Consider the following 24,106-nt stretch of genomic DNA (forward strand, 5'->3'; position numbering starts at 1 on the left):
TTTAATAGCATCATATTTAGCTCAAGAAATCCCAATTAGGTAATCACCATCTGAGTTAGAGAGTGAGAGAGAGAAAGTAGGCCTTGTTTTGTTTCTTAAGGGCTTCTGTGCACAGGCCTGATCACGCCCAAGCACTCCCCTGGGGCACTACTTCTCTCACCTCACCATGGCAACAGCCAGGACCCCTTTATGTCGGGCCCCTGTGCTTCATCATGCACTAACCCAAACTCATCTGGCACGTACACAACCTTCCTGTTGACATCTGTAGATGTGTTGTGTAGATAATAACCCTTGATAGTGTTAATGGTGTTAGCTGTTGTGTCACTAATATAAAAGCCTTTAATTGTGCAGTCACTAGGCTGTGAGGCTGCAGTTGGCAAGTGGTATTGACTAGAGTGGTCCACGTTGTTGTATTTTAATAGTTGATTGTTTTCTTTAAAATATTAGGAAATACTTGACCAGCCCAACACCAACCTAGACCCAATCTAACATTTAGTTTCTTTACCAGCCCAACACCAACCTAGACCCAATCTAACATTTAGTTACTTTACCAGCCCAACACCAACCTAGACCCAATCTAACGGTTAGTTACTTTACCAGCCCAACACCAACCTAGACCCAATCTAACGTTTAGTTACTTTACCAGCCCAACACCAACCTAGACCCAATCTAACGTTTAGTTACTTTACCAGCCCAACACCAACCTAGACCCAATCTAACGGTTAGTTACTTTACCAGCCCAACACCAACCTAGACCCAATCTAACATTTAGTTTCTTTACCAGCCCAACACCAACCTAGACCCAATCTAACATTTAGTTTCTTTATTGTGTCTGGATCTGGAAGTATGGTATGTCTACCAAAAGAAAGCATCACATTGTATATTAGCTTTGCAGTAGTTTAATTTGATGGCAAATGGCATATATTATACGTGTTCTTAGTTTCATGTTTTCCAAACTAAACCCTGAAAAGACTGAAAATCAAGATCTGGTTGGACTAATTGTCTCATAGAAACCATCGTAGATGGACACCAACTGATTCTGGTGAGTATTTGGGCTGTTGTTATGCATTAGCTGTAGCTCTGTGCTCCACTATTAGTATTCATCTTGACGCCTCATCTGGATATGTGCTCAAATGAATTGCAAATCCATGCAGAAATCCATCAGCTGCTAAGAGGGGAGTTTAGAGGAGCCGTGCAAATAACCATCAGCTGCTAAGAAGGGGAGTTTAGAGGAGCCGTGTAGATAACCATCAGCTGCTAAGAAGGGGAGTTTAGAGGAGCCGTGCAAATAACCATCAGCTGCTAAGAAGGGGAGTTTAGAGGAGCCGTGTAGATAACCATCAGCTGCTAAGAAGGGGAGTTTAGAGGAGCCGTGCAGATAACCAACAGCTGCTAAGAAGGGGAGTTTAGAGGAGCCGTGCAAATAACCATCAGCTGCTAAGAAGGGGAGTTTAGAGGAGCCGTGTAGATAACCATCAGCTGCTAAGAAGGGGAGTTTAGAGGAGCCGTGTAGATAACCATCAGCTGCTAAGAAGGGGAGTTTAGAGGAGCCGTGCAGATAACCATCAGCTGCTAAGAAGGGGAGTTTAGAGGAGCCGTGCAGATAACCATCAGCTGCTAAGAAGGGGAGTATAGAGGAGCCGTGTAGATAACCATCAGCTGCTAAGAAGGGGAGTTTAGAGGAGCCGTGTAGATAACCATCAGCTGCTAAGAAGGGGAGTTTAGAGGAGCCGTGTAGACAACCATCAGCTGCTAAGAAGGGGAGTTTAGAGGAGCCGTGTAGATAACCATCAGCTGCTAAGAAGGGGAGTTTAGAGGAGCCGTGCAGATATCTATCAGCTGCTAAGAAGGGGAGTATAGAGGAGCCGTGTAGATATCCATCAGCTGCTAAGAAGGGGAGTTTAGAGGAGCCGTGTAGATAACCATCAGCTGCTAAGAAGGGGAGTTTAGAGGAGCCGTGTAGACAACCATCAGCTGCTAAGAAGGGGAGTTTAGAGGAGCCGTGTAGACAACCATCAGCTGCTAAGAAGGGGAGTTTAGGAGTGTCAAGAAGAATGAAAACAAGGCATCCCAAGTCATCTTCTATCAGAAAGCTGCAGGCTGAGAGAACAAAGGAGAGGAGACAAAGCACACACACACACACACACACAAAATCACAATCACACACACAATTACACACACAATTACACACACACACATACACACAAAATGACACACACACACAAAATGACACACACCCACTAAATAACAAACTAAATAACTCCTGCTAGGCTGTGTATTGATAAAGCACTAGTACATACATTGCATTAGTAGTACATTATTTATATTCATATACCGTGTTCAAAAACAGGGGGCAGAAATGTGGTGGGGATGGTTGGCTCTGTTTGATGATAGAATATTAAAATATTTCCCCTTCATGAGATGATGATTGTGGGAGATGAAACGTGAAACGGTTTGAGGTTGGGAATGAATCGTGTTTTACAGCACTTTATTCCAAAACAACTCTGCCAACATCCTGCTCATTGAGAATGAGGTGAACTCATTATGATGTCAGTAATGTCAACCCAAAAGCCAAAAACAAAAACATAATTAGACACCTTCAGATGGTTGGATATGGTAGGAGAGAGGAATCCTCTCTGTTTCAGAGTCACAACTCCAGTTACCTTATGAGCAAAAGACATTGAAAATATGTATTTTTGGTTGAAAGGATATTGAAAATATGTATTTTCAATGCCTTGTGCTGACTGGGTAAGCAGTATCCATATAAAGAGGGTCCACGTGTCCCTCATGCCGAACACACCCAGCGGAAATGACACCCAACAGCGGTCTAGTGTTGCAAAGGGGCGTCAAGGGTTTATTGGTCGGTATTCCTGGTATGCAGTAAGTGATCTCCCCTTTTATAATAGGCCTCTCTCAGAATAGGCTCTCCTCCTCATTTTGCTGGGGGAGTAGAGTATGTCTCAGTGACCCCCTTCACACACCTCTATGCAGCACCCCAGTGGGTATGCAGCACCACAATTACGTCAAGGTACGTCATAAAGACATCAAGTAAAGACGTCATATTTTGGTTGTTATGCGGTCAGTCAAAAAATATGTTAAAAAACATCTAGTATACCTCACCATGATGTCATAATGACAGTTTTGTCTGCTGGGTTGGTGGTTTCTGTACCGGCTCATTGTCTCTATGCTGGGTTGGTGGTTTCTGTACCGGCTCATTGTCTCTATGCTGGGTTGGTGGTTTCTGTACCGGCTCATTGTCTCTATGCTGGGTTGGTGGTTTCTGTACCGGCTCATTGTCTCTATGCTGGGTTGGTGGTTTCTACACCGGCTCATTGTCTCTATGCTGGGTTGGTGGTTTCTGTACCGGCTCATTGTCTCTATGCTGGGTTGGTGGTTTCTACACCGGCTCATTGTCTCTATGCTGGGTTGGTGGTTTCTGTACCGGCTCATTGTCTCTATGCTGGGTTGGTGGTTTCTGTACCGGCTCATTGTCTCTATGCTGGGTTGGTGGTTTCTACACCGGCTCATTGTCTCTATGCTGGGTTGGTGGTTTCTGTACTGGCTCATTGTCTCTATGCTGGGTTGGTGGTTTCTTCACCGGCTCATTGTCTCTATGCTGGGTTGGTGGTTTCTACACCGGCTCATTGTCTCTATGCTGGGTTGGTGGTTTCTGCACCGGCTCATTGTCTCTATGCTGGGTTGGTGGTTTCTGTACCGGCTCATTGTCTCTATGCTGGGTTGGTGGTTTCTACACCGGCTCATTGTCTCTATGCTGGGTTGGGGGTTTCTGCACCGGCCCATTGTCTCTATGCTGGGTTGGTGGTTTCTGTACCGGCTCATTGTCTCTATGCTGGGTTGGTGGTTTCTGCACCGGCTCATTGTCTCTATGCTGGGTTGGTGGTTTCTGCACCGGCTCATTGTCTCTATGCTGGGTTGGTGGTTTCTGCACCGGCTCATTGTCTCTATGCTGGGTTGGTGGTTTCTACACCGGCTCATTGTCTCTATGCTGGGTTGGTGGTTTCTGTACCGGCTCATTGTCTCTATGCTGGGTTGGGGGTTTCTACACCGGCTCATTGTCTCTATGCTGGGTTGGTGGTTTCTGTACCGGCTCATTGTCTCTATGCTGGGTTGGTGGTTTCTGTACCGGCTCATTGTCTCTATGCTGGGTTGGGGGTTTCTACACCGGCTCATTGTCTCTATGCTGGGTTGGTGGTTTCTACACCGGCTCATTGTCTCTATGCTGGGTTGGTGGTTTCTGTACCGGCTCATTGTCTCTATGCTGGGTTGGTGGTTTCTGTACCGGCTCATTGTCTCTATGCTGGGTTGGTGGTTTCTGTACCGGCTCATTGTCTCTATGCTGGGTTGGTGGTTTCTGCACCGGCTCATTGTCTCTATGCTGGGTTGGTGGTTTCTGTACCGGCTCATTGTCTCTATGCTGGGTTGGTGGTTTCTGTACCGGCTCATTGTCTCTATGCTGGGTTGGTGGTTTCTGTACCGGCTCATTGTCTCTATGCTGGGTTGGTGGTTTCTGTACCGGCTCATTGTCTCTATGCTGGGTTGGTGGTTTCTGTACCGGCTCATTGTCTCTATGCTGGGTTGGTGGTTTCTTCACCGGCTCATTGTCTCTATGCTGGGTTGGTGGTTTCTACACCGGCTCATTGTCTCTATGCTGGGTTGGTGGTTTCTACACCGGCTCATTGTCTCTATGCTGGGTTGGTGGTTTCTGTACCGGCTCATTGTCTCTATGCTGGGTTGGTGGTTTCTGTACCGGCTCATTGTCTCTATGCTGGGTTGGTGGTTTCTGTACCGGCTCATTGTCTCTATGCTGGGTTGGTGGTTTCTACACCGGCTCATTGTCTCTATGCTGGGTTGGTGGTTTCTGTACCGGCTCATTGTCTCTATGCTGGGTTGGTGGTTTCTGTACCGGCTCATTGTCTCTATGCTGGGTTGGTGGTTTCTGTACCGGCTCATTGTCTCTATGCTGGGTTGGGGGTTTTGTGTCTCTATGTAGTTAATTTGTTGATCCTGATGTTGAATATCTCTTGACAAAGACTGGTGAAGTTAGACGTTGATCCAATGGAAATTAAGAATATTACATTCCATCCAATCATGTTTGCCCTTGAATCTGGTTTGGGATTGGCGATCAAGGATTGGCTGGGTTCATGCATATGTTGTGTTGAATGCAAAATCTACTGTGTGAGCTGTACACAGATGTGGGAAAGAGAGGAGGGCAGGTCAGGTCTATTCTGGTCTACCGTCCTGCTGGGCCTGTTTTGTTGAGGTTTCCTGTGGAAATGCCTGTGGTTTGCATCAATCATGCTGTAGGAAAAAACACAGTGTGTCTCACTAGGCGGAGGAGTAGCACCTAATGTGATGCCAGGTGTGGTTCCCAGCATGCATAGCCTGGTCCTAGATCTGCTTGTGCTGGATAGCCAACTATGGTCATCATGCCAGTGACCACAAAGGAGTTGACAAGAGAGTACAAACAGATCTGGGACCAGGCTACCCCGCATCCACTCAACTCCACACATTAACTCCCTGTACAGTACAAACAGATCTGGGACCAGGCTACGCCGCATCCACTCAACTCCACACATTAACTCCCTGTACAGTACAAACAGATCTGGGACCAGGCTACGCCGCATCCACTCAACTCCACACATTAACTCCTTGTACAGTACAAACAGATCTGGGACCAGGCTATGCCGCATCCACTCAACTCCACACATTAACTCCCTGTACAGTACAAACAGATCTGGGACCAGGCTACGCCGCATCCACTCAACACCACACATGTAAAGACGGTCTCAGAAAGTCTCACTACTATTTATGTCTGGACATGTTCCGAACCAGGCATATGTTTGTAAAGTACTTCCTAATTAAGTAAGCTGAGAGACAACGAGACACCATGTCCAATGTAAACAAGCACGACGTGCTAATCCTATAAACACCATGCTAATATCTAGTACTAATCCTATAAACACCATGCTACTGTCTAGTACTAATGCTATAAACTCCATGCTAATATCTAGCGCTACTGCTATAAACACCATGCTATTGTCCAGTGCTAATGCTACAAACACCATGCTATTGTCCAGTGCTAATGCTACAAACACCATGCTATTGTCCAGTGCTAATGCTATAAACACCATGCTAACGCTAAAATCGGAACGTAAACAAACAAGACATGCGTGTGTAGCTCAGGAGGATCTAGAGGAGAGAAGAGCTTGAGGACACACAATAGCAGCCAGTGGGAGAGCAGGGGGAGGTACCTCGCTTGTGAGATGACACATTCCATTTGACCCAGCATGCAATTTATGCAAATTAACTGGCTGTCTGTCCAGAGGTTAAAGTGCAGACTGTCAGCTTTAATTTGAGGGTATTTCAATCCATATTGGGTGAACCATTTAGAAAGACATTTTTATTTTCCATTTTATGAGCCTAAAAGTATTGGGACAAATTCACTTATATGTGTATTAAAGTAGTAAAAAGTTAAGTATTTGCTCCCATATTCATAGTACACAATGACAACATAAAGCTTGTGACTCTACAAACTTGTTGGATGCATTTTCTGTTTGTTTTGGTTGTGTTTGGTTGTGATTATTCTGTGCTCAATAGAAATGAATGGTAAATAATGTATTGTGTCACTTTTATGGTAAATAAGAATAGAATATGCTTCTAAACACTTCTACAATAATGTAACAACAGCAAAGATCATCCAACAAATGTGTAGTCACAAGCTTAATGTAGGTGTTGTGTTCTATGAATATGGATACTAATCTTTTTACTACTTTAATACACATACTGTATAAGGGAATTTGTCCCAATACTTTTGACCCCTTAAAATCGGGAGACCTGGTACAAAAAAAATGTTGTCATTTCTAAATGGTTCACCCGATATGGATGAAAATACTTTAACTTTAACCTTGTCATTGTTTGATTTAAAATCCAAACTTTTGGAGTATAGAGCCAAAATAAGAAAAAATACTTCACTGTCCCAATAATTACAGAGGCCACTGGTATTGTTAAACTGTATGTAACCTCAGTCATATTTATCATGTTGAATGTACCTCTACTACTACAGGGGAGGGTGTGGCATGTAAAAAAAACTATTCCAACACCAAAGATAAACACTTAGGTTGGAGTCATTAAAACTCGTTTTTCAACCACTCCACACATTTCTTGTTAACAAACTATCATTTTTCGCAAGTCGATTAGGACATCTACTTTGTGCATGACACAAGTGATTTTTCCAACAATTGTTTACAGACAGATTATTTCACTTATAATTCAATGAATCACAATTCCAGTGAGTCAGAAGTTTACATACACTAAGTTGACCGTGCCTTTAAACAGCTTGGAAAATTCCCGAAAATTCTCTCATGGCTTTAAAAGCTTCTGATAGGCTAAGTGACATCATTTGAGTCAATTGGAGGTGAACCTGTGGATGTATTTCAAGGCCTACCTTCAAACTCAGTGCCTCTTTGCTTGACATCATGGGAAAATCAAAAGAAATCAGCCAAGACCTCCACAAGTCTGGTTCATCCTTGGGAACAATTTCCAAACACCTGAAGGTACCACGTTCATCTGTACAAACAATAGTACGCAAGTATAAACACCATGGGACCACGCAGCTGTCATACCGCTCAGGAAGGAGACGTGTTCTGTCTCCTAGAGATGAACATACTTAGGTGCGAAAAGTGCAAATCAATCCCAGAACAACAGCAAAGGACCTTGTGAAGATGCTGGAGGAAACGGGTACAAAAGTATCTATATCCACAGTAAAACAAGTCCTATATCGACATAACCTGTAAGGCCGCTCAGCAAGGAAGAAGCCACTGCTCCAAAACCGCCATAAAAAAAGACAGACTACGGTTTGCAACTGCATATGGGGACAAAGATCGTACTTTTTGGAGAAATGTCCTCTGGTCTGATGAAACAGAAATAGAACTGTTTGGCCATAATGACCATCATTATGTTTGAAGGAAAAAGGGGGATGCTTGCAAGCTGAGGAACACTATCCCAACCGTGAAGCACAGGGGTGGCAGCATTATGTTGTGGGGGTGCTTTGCTGCAGGAGGGACTGGTGCACTTCACAAAATAGATGGCATCATGAGGCAGGAAAATTATGTGGATATATTGAAGCAGCATCTCAAGACATCAGCTTGGTTGCAAATGGGTCTTCCAAATGGACAATGACCCCAAGCATACTTACAAGTTGTGGCAAAATGGCTTAAGGACAACAAAGTCAAGGTATTGGAGTGGCCATCACAAAGCCCTGACCTCAAGCCTATAGAACATTTGTGGGCAGAACTGAAAGAGCGTGTGCGAGCAAGGAGGCCTACAAACCTCACTCAGTTACAGCAGCTCTGTCAGCAGAAATGGGCCAAAATTCACCCCAACTTATTGTGGGAAGCTTGTGAAAGGCTATCTGAAACGTTTGACCCAATTTAAACAAATTAAAGGCAATGCTACCAAATACTAATTGAGTGTATGTATACTTCTGACCCACTGGGAATGTTATGAAAGAAATAAAAGCTAAAATAAATCATTCTCTCTACTATTTTTCAGATTTTTCACATTCTTAAAATAAAGTGGTGATCCTAACTGACCTAAGACAGGGAATTTTTATTATGATTAAATGTCAGGAATTGTGAAAAACTGAGTTTAAATGTATTTGGCTCAGGTGTATTTAAACTTTCGACTTCAACTGTAGGTCCTTTCATACCTAGCTAGAAATATTCCCCTGTTTCTGTTCCCCACCACAGGCCCTGCTGTCCAACGCCAAAATGGGCCCTCCTCAGAAGACCCCGATGTACAGAGGAGGTAAGAACCTCCGACCTTCAGCAAGACACCAAATCAATCTCAGTGTACAGTAGAACACACAGTAGAACTAAGACATCGATAAAGAACTGGTTTGTAAAAGAGCATCCAAAGCATCTCATTTCAGGGACTTCAAATCTGGTAAAACTTGCTAGAATTCATCATCGAACGTGTTTTCTTATTTCATTTGTACGAAAGTAGTTTGTTTGAGGGTACAAAACACATCCGGTCTACCACATAACCCCTACCACATAACCCCTGCCACATCAGCTCTACCACATCAGGCCTACCACATCCGGCCTTCCACACATCCCCTACCACATCAGGCCTACCACATCAGGCCTACCACATCAGGCCTTCCACACATCCCCTACCACATCAGGCCTTCCACACATCCCCTACCACATCAGGCCTTCCACATCAGGCCTTCCACACATCCCCTACCACATCAGGCCTTCCACATCAGGCCTACCACATCAGGCCTTCCACATCAGGCCTTCCACACATCCCCTACCACATCAGGCCTACCACATCAGGCCTTCCACACATCCCCTACCACATCAGGCCTACCACATCAGATCTACCACATCAGGCCTACCACATCAGGCCTACCACATCAGGCCTTCCACACATCCCCTACCACATCAGGCCTACCACATCAGGCCTTCCACATCAGGCCTACCACATCAGGCCTACAACATCAGGCCTTCCACACATCCCCTACCACATCAGGCCTACCACATCAGGCCTACCACGTCAGGCCTTCCACACATCCCCTACCACATCAGTCCTACCACATCAGGCCTACCACATCAGGCCTACCACATCAGGCCTACCACTTCAGGCCTTCCACACATCCCCTACCACATCAGGCCTACCACATATCCTCTACCACATCAGGCCTACCACACATCCCCTGCCACATCAGCTCTACCACATATCCCCTGCCACATCAGCTCTACCACATCAGGCCTACCATATATCCCCTACCACATCAGGCCTACCACATATCCCCTACCACATCATGCCTACCACATAGCCTCTACCACATATCCCCTACCACATCAGGCCTACCACATATCCCCTACCACATCAGGCCTACCACATATCCCCTACCACATAGCCTCTACCACATATACCCTACCACATCAGGCCTACCATATATCCCCTACCACATCAGGCCTACCACATATCCCCTACCACATCATGCCTACCACATAGGCCCTACCACATAGGCCCTACCTCCACCACATATCCCCTACCACATCATGCCTACCACATAGGCCCTACCACATAGGCCCTACCTGGCTCCAGGTCATCTACAAGGCTATGCTAGGTAAAGTGCCGCCTTATCTCAGTTCACTGGTCACGATGGCTACACCCACCCGTAGCACGCGCTCCAGCAGGTGTATCTCACTGATCATCCCTAAAGCCAAAACCTCATTTGGACGCCTTTCCTTCCAGTTCTCTGCTGCCTGCGACTGGAACGAATTGCAAAAATCTCTGAAGTTGGAGACTTTTATCTCCCTCAACAACTTTAAAAATCTGCTATCCGAGCAGCTAACCGATCGCTGCAGCTGTACATAGTCCATCTGTAAACTACCCACCCAATTTACCTACCTCACCCCCATACTGCTTTTATTTATTTACTTTTCTGCTCTTTTGCACACCAGTATCTCTTCTTGCACATGATCATCTGATGATTTATCACTCCAGTGTTAATCTGTTAAATTGTAATTATTCGATTTATTGCCTACCTCATGCCTTTTGCACACATTGTATATAGATTCTCTTTTTCCTACCATGTTATTGACTTGTTTATTGTTTACTCCATGTGTAACTCTGTGTTGTTGTCTGTTCACACTGCTATGCTTTATCTTGGCCAGGTCGCAGTTGCAAATGAGAACTTGTTCTCAACTAGCCTACCTGGTTAAATAAAGGTGAAATAAAAAAAAATAAAAAAAATACCTCTACCACATATCCCCTACCACATCATGCCTACCACACAGGCCCTACCACATAGGCCCTACCACATATCCCCTACCACATATCCCCTACAACATATCCTCTACCACATATCCTCTACCACATATCCTCTACCACATATCCTCTACCAGATATACCCTACCACATATACCCTACCACATATCCCCTACCACATCATGCCTACCACATATCCTCTACCACATATCCCCTACAACATATCCTCTACCACATATCCCCTACAACATATCCTCTACCACATATACCCTACAACATATCCTCTACCACATATACCCTACAACATATCCCCTACCACATATCCCCTACAACATATCCCCTACAACATATCCCCTACCACATATCCCCTACAACATATCCCCTACCACATATACCCTACAACATATCCTCTACCACATATCCCCTACAACATATCCCCTACAACATATCCCCTACCACATATCCCCTACCACATATCCTCTACCACATATCCCCTACCACATATCCCCTACAACATATCCTCTACCACATATCCTCTACCAGATATCCCCTACCACATATCCCCTACAACATATCCCCTACCACATATCCTCTACCACATATCCCCTACCACATATCCCCTACCACATATCCCCTACCACATCATGCCTACCACATATCCCCTACAACATATCCTCTACCACATATCCCCTACCACATATCCTCTACAACATATCCCCTACCACATATCCCCTACCACATATCCCCTACCACATATCCCCTACAACATATTCTCTACCACATATCCTCTAACACATATCCTCTACCAGATATACCCTACCACATATCCCCTACAACATATCCCCTACAACATAGCCTCTACCACATATACCCTACAACATATCCCCTACCACATATCCCCTACAACATATCCTCTACCAGATATACCCTACCACATATCCCCTACAACATATCCCCTACAACATAGCCTCTACCACATATACCCTACAACATATCCCCTAACACATATCCCTACCACATATCCCCTACCACATATACCCTACAACATATCCCCTACCACATATCCCCTACCACATATCCTCTACCACATATCCCCTACCACATATCCTCTACCACATATTCCCTATAACATATACCCTACCACATATCCCCTACAACATATCCCCTACCACATATACCCTACAACATATCCCCTACCACATCAGGTCTACCACATATCCCCTACCACATATCCCCTACCACATAACCCCTACCACATATCCCCTACCACATAGCCTCTACCACATATACCCTACCACATATCCCCTACCACATATCCCCTACCACATATCCTCTACCACATATCCCCTACCACATATCCCCTACCACATATCCTCTACCACATATACCCTACCACATATCCCCTACCACATATACCCTACCACATATCCTCTACCACATATCCCCTACCACATATCCCCTACCACATATCCTCTACCACATATACCCTACCACATATACCCTACCACATATCCCCTACCACATATCCCCTACCACATATCCTCTACCACATATCCCCTACCACATATCCCCTACCACATCAGGATCTACCACATATCCCCTACCACATATCCCCTACCACATATCCTCCACCACATATCCCCTACAACATATCCCCTACCACATATCCCCTACAACATATCCCCTACGACATATCCCCGAAAGAGGTACTAGTCAAGCAGCTTGAGGTACTAGACTCCTGTACAGTCAAGCAGCTTGAGGTACTAGACTCCTGTACAGTCAAGCAGCTTGAGGTACTAGACTCCTGTACAGTCAAGCAGCTTGAGGTACTAGACTCCTGTACAGTCAAGCAGCTTGAGGTACTAGACTCCTGTACAGTCAAGCAGCTTGAGGTACTAGACTCCTGTACAGTCAAGCAGCTTGAGGTACTAGACTCCTGTACTAGTCAAGCAGCTTGAGGTACTAGACTCCTGTACTAGTCAAGCAGCTTGAGGTTGAATGAAAGAAACTGATGGTGCTGATACTGACTTTAATTTAACCACACCAGAGCAGTATACTACAAAGCAGAATCAATGAGTTAGCCAGCTAACTTTGATAAACATTCAAAGAAGAAAAATTGTTTCTGGTTCATTAATAAACCTATACTTGAATATTGGTTGTTTGTTGAAACAATTTAAATCAATCCATGTCCATTGTAGAAATATATTCCTTAAATATTTGAAGTTATTTCTGAACAATGAAGTATTTTAGCTGGCTAACAATTCTTTTTTTCTTAACTAGGCAAGTCAGTTATGAACAAATTCTTATTTACAATGATGGCCTACCGTGGAACAGTGGGTTAACTGCCTTGTTCAGGGACAGAACGACAGATTTTTACCTTGTCAGCTCTGGTATTTGATCTAGCAACCTTTCAGTTCCTGGCACAACGCTCTAACCACTAGGCTACCTGCCGCCTCTTTGATCTTGCTTTGGGATATTTTTTTATAATTGGTGCCGGTACTCAAGCAGTAGAAAATTAGAGGCAATGTCAATCAGAAATGTATTAAATGGGCACAGATTGAAAGGCTGGCTATAGGGAGAAGCTACAGGGAGAGGCTACAGGGAGAAGCTACAGGGAGAAGCTATAGGGAGAAGCTACAGGGAGAAGCTACAGGGAGAGGCTATAGAGAGAAGCTATAGGGAGAAGCTACAGGTAGAGGCTAGAAGCTACAGGGAGAAGCTATAGGGAGAAGCTACAGGTAGAGGCTACAGGGAGAGGCTACAGAGAGAAGCTACAGGGAGAAGCTACAGGGGGAGGCTATAGAGAGAAGCTACAGGTAGAAGCTACAGGGAGAAGCTATAGGGAGAAGCTACAGGTAGAGGCTACAGGGAGAGGCTACAGGGAGAAGCTACAGGGAGAGGCTACAGGGAGAGGCTATAGAGAGAAGCTACAGGGAGAAGCTATAGGGAGAAGCTACAGGTAGAGGCTACAGGGAGAGGCTATAGAGAGAAGCTACAGGGAGAAGCTACAGGGAGAGGCTACAGGGAGAAGCTACAGGGAGAGGCTACAGGGAGAAGCTACAGGGAGAAGCTATAGGGAGAAGCTACAGGTAGAGGCTACAGGGAGAGGCTACAGGGAGAAGCTACAGGGAGAGGCTACAGGGAGAAGCTACAGGGAGAAGCTACAGGTAGAGGCTACTGGGAGAAGCTATAGGGAGAAGCTACAGGTAGAAGCTACAGGGAGAAGCTACAGGGAGAAGCTACAGGGAGAGGCTACTGGGAGAAGCTATAGGGAGAAGCTACAGGTAGAAGCTACAGGTAGAAGCTACAGGTAGAAGCTACAGGGAGAAGCTACAGGTAGAAGCTACAGGGAGAAGCTACAGGTAGAAGCTACAGGGAGAAGCCACAGGGAGAATCTACAGGGAGAAGCTACAGGTAGAAGCTACAGGGAGAAGCTACAGGGAGAAGCTACAGGTAGAAGCTACAGGGAGAAGCTACAGGGAGAAGCCACAGGGAGAATCTACAGGGAGAAGCTACAGGGAGAAGCCACAGGGAGAATCTACAGGGAGAAGCTACAGGTAGAAGCTACAGGTAGAAGCTACAGGGAGAAGCTACAGGGAGAATCTACAGGGAGAAGCTACAGGGAGAAGCTACAGGTAGAAGCTACAGGGAGATGCTACAGGGAGAAGCTACAGGGAGAAGCTACAGGGAGAGGCTACAGTGGGGGCTATATCATGTGTCTGTGCCCTCTGTGTATCTGCAGGCAAATGATGGAGCCGCATCAGATGCAGGGAGTGGCCCACAAAGAGAGGGAGCGACGGACATCTGGCTCAGGTAAGGCCTGCAGATGTACTGTGGACAGACTCTACTACCATGTCAAGACAATGCCGGGTCTGTCAACACACAAGCCACAATACGTTTCGTCCATGTCAATACACCATCTCACAGATAACGTCTCAGGATGCTATTCTCTCCATGGGGATAGTATGGCAATCACGGTAACCAAACAGCCCAGTGTAGCGCATGTTGGTTGTGTTCATTAGGCACCAAATGGAAGAAAACTGACTGAAACAAGGAGGGACTACCTGAACTTGGCCAATAAGATACGCTCATTATTGTTTTCGGTTGCAAAACGTTTTGCTACAGTGTGCCCTAATGACTACAACCATAGCGAAAGCGCTAGCTCGGACACATCTGTGTTTGTGTTGAATCCCCCTCCCCTCCGTTTACTCATGCTTATCCATGCACAAACATTCCCCAGCGCCATAGAGACACTCATTCTGCAAGTGTGCTACTGGCAGCTGGGTGACAATGGGACATGCTGCTTTCCTAAGTGTTTGGTCATGTTGCATTCAGCTTCTTTTTCTTCTCTGTGATTTTGTTCTCAGTTTCTGATTTATCATCTTTGTTCTCAGTTTCTGATTTATCATCTTTGTTCTCAGTTTCTGATTTATCATCTTTGTTCTCAGTTTTTGATTTATAATTTTCGCTTGGTTTCTCATTATTCTCTCTCTCTCTTTTTTGTGTGTGTTGTGTCCCCCCTTCCTCTGTGGTGTCCCCCTCTGTCGTGTCCCCACCCCCTCCTCTGTCGTGTCCCCCTCCTCCTCTGTCGTGTCCCCCCCTCCTCTGTGGTGTCTCCCCCTCCTCTGTGGTGTCTCCCCCTCCTCTGTGGTGTCTCCCCTCCTCTGTGGTGTCTCCCCTCCTCTGTGGTGTCTCCCCCTCCTCTGTGGTGTCTCCCCTCCTCTGTGGTGTATCCCCCTCCTCTGTGGTGTCTCCCCTCCTCTGTGGTGTCTCCCCCTCCTCTGTGGTGTCACCCCCTCCTCTGTGGTGTCTTCCCCTCCTCTGTGGTGTCCCTCCTCCTCTGTCCCCTCTCCCCTCCTCTGTCCCCTCTCCCCTCCTCTGTCCCCTCCCCCCTCCTCTGTGGTGTCTCCCCCTCCTCTGTGGTGTCCCCCCTCCTCTGTGGTGTCCCCCCTCCTCTGGGGTGTCCCCCCTCCTCTGTCGTGTCCCCCCCTCCTCTGTGGTGTCTCCTCCTCCTCTGTGGTGTCCCCCCTCCTCTGTGGTGTCTCCGCCCTCCTCTGTGGTGTCCCCCCCTCCTCCTCTGTGGTGTCCCTCCTCATCTGTCCCCTCCCCCTCCTCTGGGGTGTCCCCCCTCCTCTGTGGTGTCCCCCCTCCTCTGTGGTGCCCCCCCTCCTCTGTGGTGTCTCCCCCTCCTCTGTGGTGTCCCCCCTCCTCTGTGGTGTTCCCCCTCCTCTGTGGTGTCTCCCCCTCCTCTGTCCCCTCCCCCCTCCTCTGGGGTGGCTCACCTCCTCTGTGGTGTCTCCCCCTTCTCTGTGGTGTCCCTCCTCCTCTGTCCCCCCCCTCCTCTGTGGTGTGTTATAGTTATTTCCACCCTCCAATATAAGGTGTCCTCCCCTCCCTCTCACCCCTCCAACACCCCTTTTGAGTATAGACACTATCGGGCCGCCACACTGCCGCCCTCCTATGCCCGAGTGGCCTCCAACTCCTCCCCTTCCTCCTCTTCCTCTTCCTCCTCCCAGGAGAGAGAGGTGGCGGGCGGACGGGCTGGTGACAACTCCTCCCAGCTCTCCCAGCTCTCCACTTCCCTGGTCTCGGCCTTCTCCCCCGTGCAGCCAGGGTTGCCCACGGCCCTGACCCGGCAGGTGCGCCAGATCCCCCTCTCTCCCCCCACGGCGCGGGCTCTCCACCACACCAAGTCCCTCCCCCAGCAGGACCCTGTGCTGCTCCCCAAACACGGCACCTGGTCCACCTCCCACACCCACATATACGGCCCCGTGCACATGCCCCCCGTACCCCAGCCTGTCCTCCCAGTGGCCCTCCCTCTGCCGCCCCGCCACAGCCGGGTCAAGCCCCACTCCCTGGACCAGGCCGGCCAACCGCATATCCCGCCCCACCTCCCCCACGCCAATGGCCAATCAGAGGACTATTATAACCTCGCTCAGCAGCAACAGCAGCAGCTAGGTTACTGCGAGGCTTCCTCCTTGCCCCCTCTGATTGGTCAGTCTGCGCAGGGCCATGTCCCCGTCTCCTCCAACCAACCCCAGTACCCCTCCTCATTCAACCCCCAGCAACAGATGTCCCAGGCCGCGCCACCACCACCAGCAGCCCAATTCTCTCCCCCCTCATACACCCTAGCCCCATCAGAGTGGGGCTCACCCAAGCAGACACCCTCTCCCGTCTCTCAGGCTGCCACGGCAACCTGCAGTAAGTACATGCAGAGCTCAAAGAGCAAGGCACTTGGACAACAATGGGGGGACTCCACTGGCTTATGTGGATGGAAGTATATACCTATTATGAATCCAATAACAGTCCCCCTATTCAGCCATCTGCTACACTAACAGTCCCCATATTCAGCCATCTGCTACAATAACAGTCCCCATATTCAGCCATCTGCTACACTAACAGTCCCCATATTGAGCCATCTGCTACACTAACAGTCCCCATATTCAGCCATCTGCTACAATAACAGTCCCCATATTCAGCCATCTGCTACACTAACAGTCACCATATTCAGCCATCTGCTACAATAACAGTCCCCATATTCAGCCATCTGCTACACTAACAGTCACCATATTCAGCCATCTGCTACAATAACAGTCCCCATTTTCAGCCATCTGCTACAATAACAGTCCCCATATTCAGCCATCTGCTACAATAACAGTCCCCCTATTCAGCCATCTGCTACAATAACAGTCACAATATTCAGCCATCTGCTACAATAACAGTCCCCATATTCAGCCATCTGCTACAATAACAGTCCCCCTATTCAGCCATCTGCTACAATAACAGTCACAATATTCAGCCATCTGCTACAATAACAGTCCCCCTATTCAGCCATCTGCTACAATAACAGTCACCATATTCAGACATCTGCTACAATAACAGTCCCCCTATTCAGCCATCTGCTACAATAACAGTCCCCCTATTCAGCCATCTGCTACAATAACAGTCCCCCTATTCAGCCATCTGCTACAATAACAGTCCCCCTATTCAGCCATCTGCTACACTAACAGTCACCATATTCAGCCATCTGCTACAATAACAGTCCCCATATTCAGCCATCTGCTACAATAACAGTCCCCATAACTGCTACTGTACTTTTGCTTTTTGATTAACTTTAAATCCAATGGCTCTTATCTGAGGACTGTTAATTCAGTAAGAGCTTGCCAGCAGTGTTAGCCAAGGAGGAGTCTGAACCTATGCTGTCTATTGGTTTCTTCCCAGGTCCGGTTTCTCTCCCCGCCATGCTCGCTGTGGCCCCACCGGTGGCCCCCCCTGCCCCTATGGCACCTATGGTCCCACCTCCTCCACCGGGCCCCCCGCCTCCGGCCACAGTGCCACCGCCCATGCCTCCCCCACTACCGGTTGGTGGAGGGCACGGGGGGCCTCATTTAGAGGGTGCAGGTAACGAGCTAGCGCAGCCACTCTCAGGACTGGCTGCTGCCCTGGCTGGAGCCAAACTCCGCAAAGTTGCAAGGGTTAGTATCTCAGCTTAGACTCGGATCGTGGTGAGTAGAAATAAAACATTTTGAAACGGCGAGGTACTCCCTGAACATGTCCAATAAGAAACATTCATTTTTGTTTCCCTTTCCAATACATTTTAAAATGTTTTGCTATGGTGTACCCTACTGAACAAGACCACTCATATCTATGTGGAAACTGCTTGGACATTCAAACCATTACATATACACATTACCTGTTGGTTGGCTTCTATAAAGACGGAACTTATATGGAGGCCATTGTTGTGTCCTCAGGATGAGAACAGTCCTCCAGGAACAGGTGTAGCCAAGAACGATGGCAACCGCTCCAGTGGAGGGGAGGGGCTAATGCAGGAAATGAACGCTCTTCTAGCACGCAGGTGAGAGGAACACAACTGTGTGTGAAAGAACGATGAAATCGAATTTTAATTTAACTGAAAATCCCTATCCTAACGATCACAGCATAAGACCTGTGCATCATTTTGATAAAGAATATTCTGGAGTTGAGGATTTTCATTGGAGATTATCACAAAGAAGGTATTACTTGATGTGATAGGCTACTAGCCTGTGACATACCACTAGTGATTTGCAACATGACTGGAGTTGTCTTCTCCATTAGCTTTGTATCATCTCTAATTGCCTGAATTTGCTTTTCCTGCAGACGGAAAGCCTCAGAGAAACCTGAAGAGGTAATGAAAATATCAATTATAAAGTTCAACTGGGTGGGTCTATCCAGCTACAATAATTGCATTCAATCAATCTAAAGATGATTACACACACACACACACACACACACACACACACACACACACACACACACACACACACACACACACACACACACACACACACACACACACACACACACACACACACACACAGATCATCCATTTTGATTTTCCATTACAGGAGGATCCCAAGCCAGGGCAGAACTCCACAGGTAAACACACTCTTTTTCTGACCATTATCTTTGTTATTGGCTGCATTGAGCCAGGGTGCTTTATAAAGTGTATCTCTTATAATTGTGATGCTCTCTCTTGCTTTTTCTCTATCACTTTCTCTCTAGATGCAGGGAAGAATCCATGGGACCGAGCAAACTCTGTAGACAAGACCTCACTGGTATCAAGGTGAACATCATCTGTTTTTGTATTTATTTGTATTTATTATGGATCCCCATTAGCTACTCTTCCTAGATGCTCCCAAACTTTAAAAAAAAAAATCTATCCGATATATATATATATATATATATATATATATATATATATATATATATATATATATATATATGGGATATATATTTACTCATCTGAGGTATGGTAACTGTTTAACTTGGTTCTGGATCAGTTTGTGTAGTTTAGCCAACTCCTATAGCAGTTGTTTGCTAAAAAGCACAAACTGATCTGGGACCAGGCTAACACTACTATTAAATATTGGTAATATATTGAGGGGTTCATATTACATATGATAGTACAAAGCATTCTGTTCTCTGAGATGAGGAAATATGATATGTTCTAGAAGTAAAGTCATGGCTGTTTGGCTTATCAACCCTGTTGTCATTGATGATTGTATTCAACTACCAGCTGGGTCTTTCCACCAAAGAGTGCCTTTTGCGTCCCTTTTGATATTTAAAGTAGAAATTGTGCACCAATATTGAATTTTAAAAGCCTGTTATATTAAATGAATTCCTAAATGGTGAAATCATAATGTAAAAGCAGGTGAGCTGCTTCTACTCTTTTTGGACATTTTTTGGTGGAAAACTGAACGGGTTGAGCATAACCCATAGATAGACAGGCTAGAAATGTTTACCTAAACAAATACTTTTTGGGGGTGAAGCTTGCGTTCAATTGCCCTTCCCTGTTGCACACAAGCTTCCATTCCCCCTGTCAAAAAAAGGATGGATTTATGGATGATTTAAGAAATATTCAAGCCTGTTACTTTATTTGGCACTTGCTATAGTCATTATTTATTTATTTTTACTTTGAGATGGGAAAACTTGTTTTTATGAAGTTGACCATGTGCTCTTTATGACATAATGTTAAAATGTAAAATAAATAGTTTTTCCTTCACCAAATTACACTACCCAAAAGGCGCCCAATTGGGTGGGAAACCAGAAATAGCAATTGCCATTTGGTGATAAGATAAAGGCTTGGCAAATGAATCATGGACATAGTTAAATACAGAGATAAAGCACACCCCATAGGTATATTTTAGTGAATCATCAGCCTAATCAGGGGAAAACAGAAACCGTGGGAGTGTTTGCTTATTGCATTGAGGAAGCTTGTGATACAGTAACTTTAACAGCTTAATGGCAGAAGTAAACAGTGAATGGGTGGCTGCCTGACAGTGAATGGATGGCTTCCTGACAATGTGAACCCCACCATGTAATATAGATAAGATACTGTCCATCTAATAATCAATCATGAAGGTTGATGTCACTGTCATTAGCTGGAGAAAACATAACTATCTACTCTATATTTTATATATAAAAAAATATATACTTTATGTACTGTATATTTTATATATAAAAATATATATACACTTTATGTACTGTATATTTTGGTTAGTTTACTCTGAAAGTTCTAACAAATTTCTATTTATCGATCATTTAAAATCGTCCCTGTTGTTTATGTGGTTTTGCAGGGTGCGACCAGTGGGCAGCACTAGTGAGGGAGAACTAGACTTTGACAGGATGAAGCAGGTATGAAGCTCATTTCAAAACTGTTCTTCAATTGTTCATGAAAGAAAAGTATTGTGGAAGAAACAGAACATGTAAAAAGTTTTGTTTTTTTACCCCCACAGGAAATCTTGGATGAAGTTGTACGTGAATTGCAGAAGGTGAAAGATGAGATCATTAATGGTAGGTGACAGAGTGTTAACGCATTGGGTTATGTTACTCAAAAAAGGCACGTATTGCTTCAGTGTGCAATTAACCTGCAAACCAACTAAGGTCATTCTTATTCATTTTTTATACACTTTGTATAGTCCAATTTAGATTTGGTTACAGCAAACAAAGCTATCCTAATTAACAAAGCTATCCTAATTAACAAAGCTATCCTAATTAACAAAGGTATCAAAACAACAAAGCTATCCTAATTAACAAAGCTATCCTAATTAACAAAGCTATCCTAATTAACAAAGCTATCCTAATTAACAAAGCTATCCTAATTAACAAAGGTATCAAAACAACAAAGCTATCCTAATTAACAAAGCTATCCTAATTAACAAAGCTATCCTAATTAACAAAGCTATCCTAATTAACAAAGCTATCCTAATTAACAAAGCTATCCTAATTAACAAAGCTATCCTAATTAACAAAGGTATCCTAATTAACAAAGCTATCCTAATTAACAAAGCTATCCTAATTAACAAAGGTATCCTAATTAACAAAGGTATCCTAATTAACAAAGGTATCCTAATGAAGTATGTCCTAAGAGGATGGTAGGCATGCAGTTGATCTGTTTACTAATTCATAGTAATCCCCGTTCCTTTTGAAATAGACAAAGGTTCAGTGATAATGCCATCCCCCCCATCCTCTGTCTACCCAACACATGCACACGCACACACACACAATAACAAGGCACTATTTTCTCCATGTTGTCTTCTCTTTTAGCCATTAGACAAGAAATTGGTCGAATCCATACATGTTAATCTGTGGACAACAGGAAGTGCTGGAGTATGAAGGATAAGAAGATGTGCTGGAAAGGAATGTTCTCAACGTTTCTGTGACGCTGTGAAAATATTGCTGTGACGCTGCAGAAAGGTTGAGCCAACATGGAGTCTGCTGTGCAGAACAGAAAGGTGAAGAAGAAAAAATAAGTTGGAGAAAGAAAGTGACTGAGAGAGAAAAATAATGGTTAAATGAACAAAGGATGTGCGGACGGAAGGATGGACGGAAGCTTGCACCTTTTAAAAAAAAAAATCTCCCATTTCTGTGCATTTCGAGACAGTCCAGTTTGCAGCTCTCAGTCTGTTCTAAGTCTTACAAAAGAAAATATTTTTGTTTTCTAAGTTTTTACCGTTTTATTGTTGTATTTTTTTTTTTAAACTGTGATTATTTTATTATTCATACCATTATATATATAGAGAGAGAGACAAAAGACAAACTGTTGTTCTACTTTGGCGGGTTCTAGAGGAAACTTACACACCAATTACATCAGCCTTTTATATTTTATATGATTTACTTTATCCTTGGGTGTTTGACCAGCACGTATGGCACATACTATGCTTTAGTCACCTGACCTTAGTTTTTAAAAAGCTTTTTATCTATTTACCAGTAACAGGGCAGTGTTCATTGGGCCCCAAATGGAAGAAAACTGACAAACAGGGAGAGACTACCGTTCTCCATTGAAAAAAGTTTTCAAAAATATGTTCCATTTTGTGTCCTAATAAAACACAACCCCGGTGTATAAAAAAATCCCTGTAATTTGGGGATCATTCACAAAACGTACCAACAACTGTAAATTCACCATCTACGTATTCCCAAAATAGATCAAATGATCCCTAGGCTGCCCCTACGAAACCCAGAGGATCTATACAGTAGTCTATATCAGAGGTGTCAAACGCGGTCTTCAACAAGGTCCGGAGGGTAGCACTGAAAATTAGTTATATTTCCTTGCTGTCAAAATTTGCACCCCCCCCCCCAAAAAAAGAATGGTCTGTCTATCGTTTAGGGACTTCGATGCTGCCCGATTGTCTAGCTTTCATTTTGGTGATTATTAGCGAGTTGGACACAGTCAAGAAACTGTATGAATGGAGGTCCATTATCATTTATACACAGTTTCAACTTGGTTTTAGTCATTTTATATTTAAAAAAAAATGTAATATGCAAAAAAAATATTATTTGTTTTTACTCAAACCACCCCTCACGGACCATATGTTTGACACCCCTGGTCTATATGGTTTGGTCCGGTGTATTAACCATGCATTTATTTTTTAATTGGGTTTCAAAAATGGTGGTACATTTACAATGGTGGTTTGTTTTATTGTGAATATCCTCCTTGCGATTTAAAGTAACTGTCCAGTTTTCAATGAAATATGACCTATAATTACAATATGAATGAAATACTTAAATTACAAAAAGCATGTTAAAAAGCAGCTTTTCTGTGTTGGAATGGTGTGGGCGTATCTTAACAGAATGGTGTGGGTGTATACCGATCATTAAAAATGCGAGTAAACCGCTGATTGGCCAGCTCAGCCAATGAGGCAGGATGACATCATTCTCTGAGGAAATAGCATTTTTTATATCGGTCTGTTTGAGATACAAGTTTGAGGTGGAGTTTTTGAAGTGTTTTTTTCCCTCCAATTTATGCTTTGGCCACATACGAGTGTAGGATGAGTCATCAACATTATTTGGGTATGATTTAACAGAATATGGACATTTAAAAGTGAGATTTTCACTGGACAGTTACTTTAAGGATGAACTTGAATTTGATATGTGAAAATGGAGCCAGTTGCAAAATTAAAAGTATACATAAAATCAGTGCAAATGTTATTTGTGATGAAAGGAGAAAAAAAATATTGCAGGAAAATATGATTGAATATCGGTTGTGACATATTCACTTTGACTAAGTTCTGAATTAAATTTCAAAAATCGGAAAGTAAATGAATTTAAACCAAACCATAGACCTGTCTCCTGTCTACAGTATGGTGTGTTTCATTCATCAATTATTATGACATCAGATGTTACAATAGTAACAAAAAAAAATACAATGTACACGTACAGTGTAGGCTATACAAAACCTGATATAGAAGTTGTGCTTTTGTTCTTTAAAATAGCTCTTGTAAAGAAATACCTGTTACATAGTTCTAGCATTACAGATTTATATTCA

At 44.6% G+C, this 24,106-nt stretch overlaps 1 protein-coding gene across 1 annotated transcript in view; it reads left to right on the forward strand.

The window, feature by feature from the left end:
- The window catches only part of LOC129811325 (ena/VASP-like protein), an 86,872-nt gene extending 62,972 nt beyond the window's left edge, over positions 1-23,900 (forward strand). The window contains exons 4-14 of the mRNA XM_055862542.1: positions 8,769-8,826; positions 14,546-14,616; positions 16,162-17,004; positions 18,025-18,278; positions 18,555-18,658; positions 18,940-18,967; positions 19,188-19,218; positions 19,345-19,405; positions 20,919-20,976; positions 21,078-21,135; positions 21,889-23,900. Coding sequence (XP_055718517.1) covers positions 8,769-8,826; positions 14,546-14,616; positions 16,162-17,004; positions 18,025-18,278; positions 18,555-18,658; positions 18,940-18,967; positions 19,188-19,218; positions 19,345-19,405; positions 20,919-20,976; positions 21,078-21,135; positions 21,889-21,926 — 1,604 coding nt within the window. The 3' untranslated portion in view covers positions 21,927-23,900. The remainder of the gene's footprint in view (positions 1-8,768; positions 8,827-14,545; positions 14,617-16,161; positions 17,005-18,024; positions 18,279-18,554; positions 18,659-18,939; positions 18,968-19,187; positions 19,219-19,344; positions 19,406-20,918; positions 20,977-21,077; positions 21,136-21,888) is intronic.
- The last annotated feature ends 206 nt before the right edge of the window (positions 23,901-24,106 follow it).

Source organism: Salvelinus fontinalis, chromosome 15 (genome assembly GCF_029448725.1).
Source record: "Salvelinus fontinalis isolate EN_2023a chromosome 15, ASM2944872v1, whole genome shotgun sequence".
In the NCBI taxonomy this organism is placed as follows: Eukaryota; Metazoa; Chordata; class Actinopteri; order Salmoniformes; family Salmonidae; genus Salvelinus; species Salvelinus fontinalis.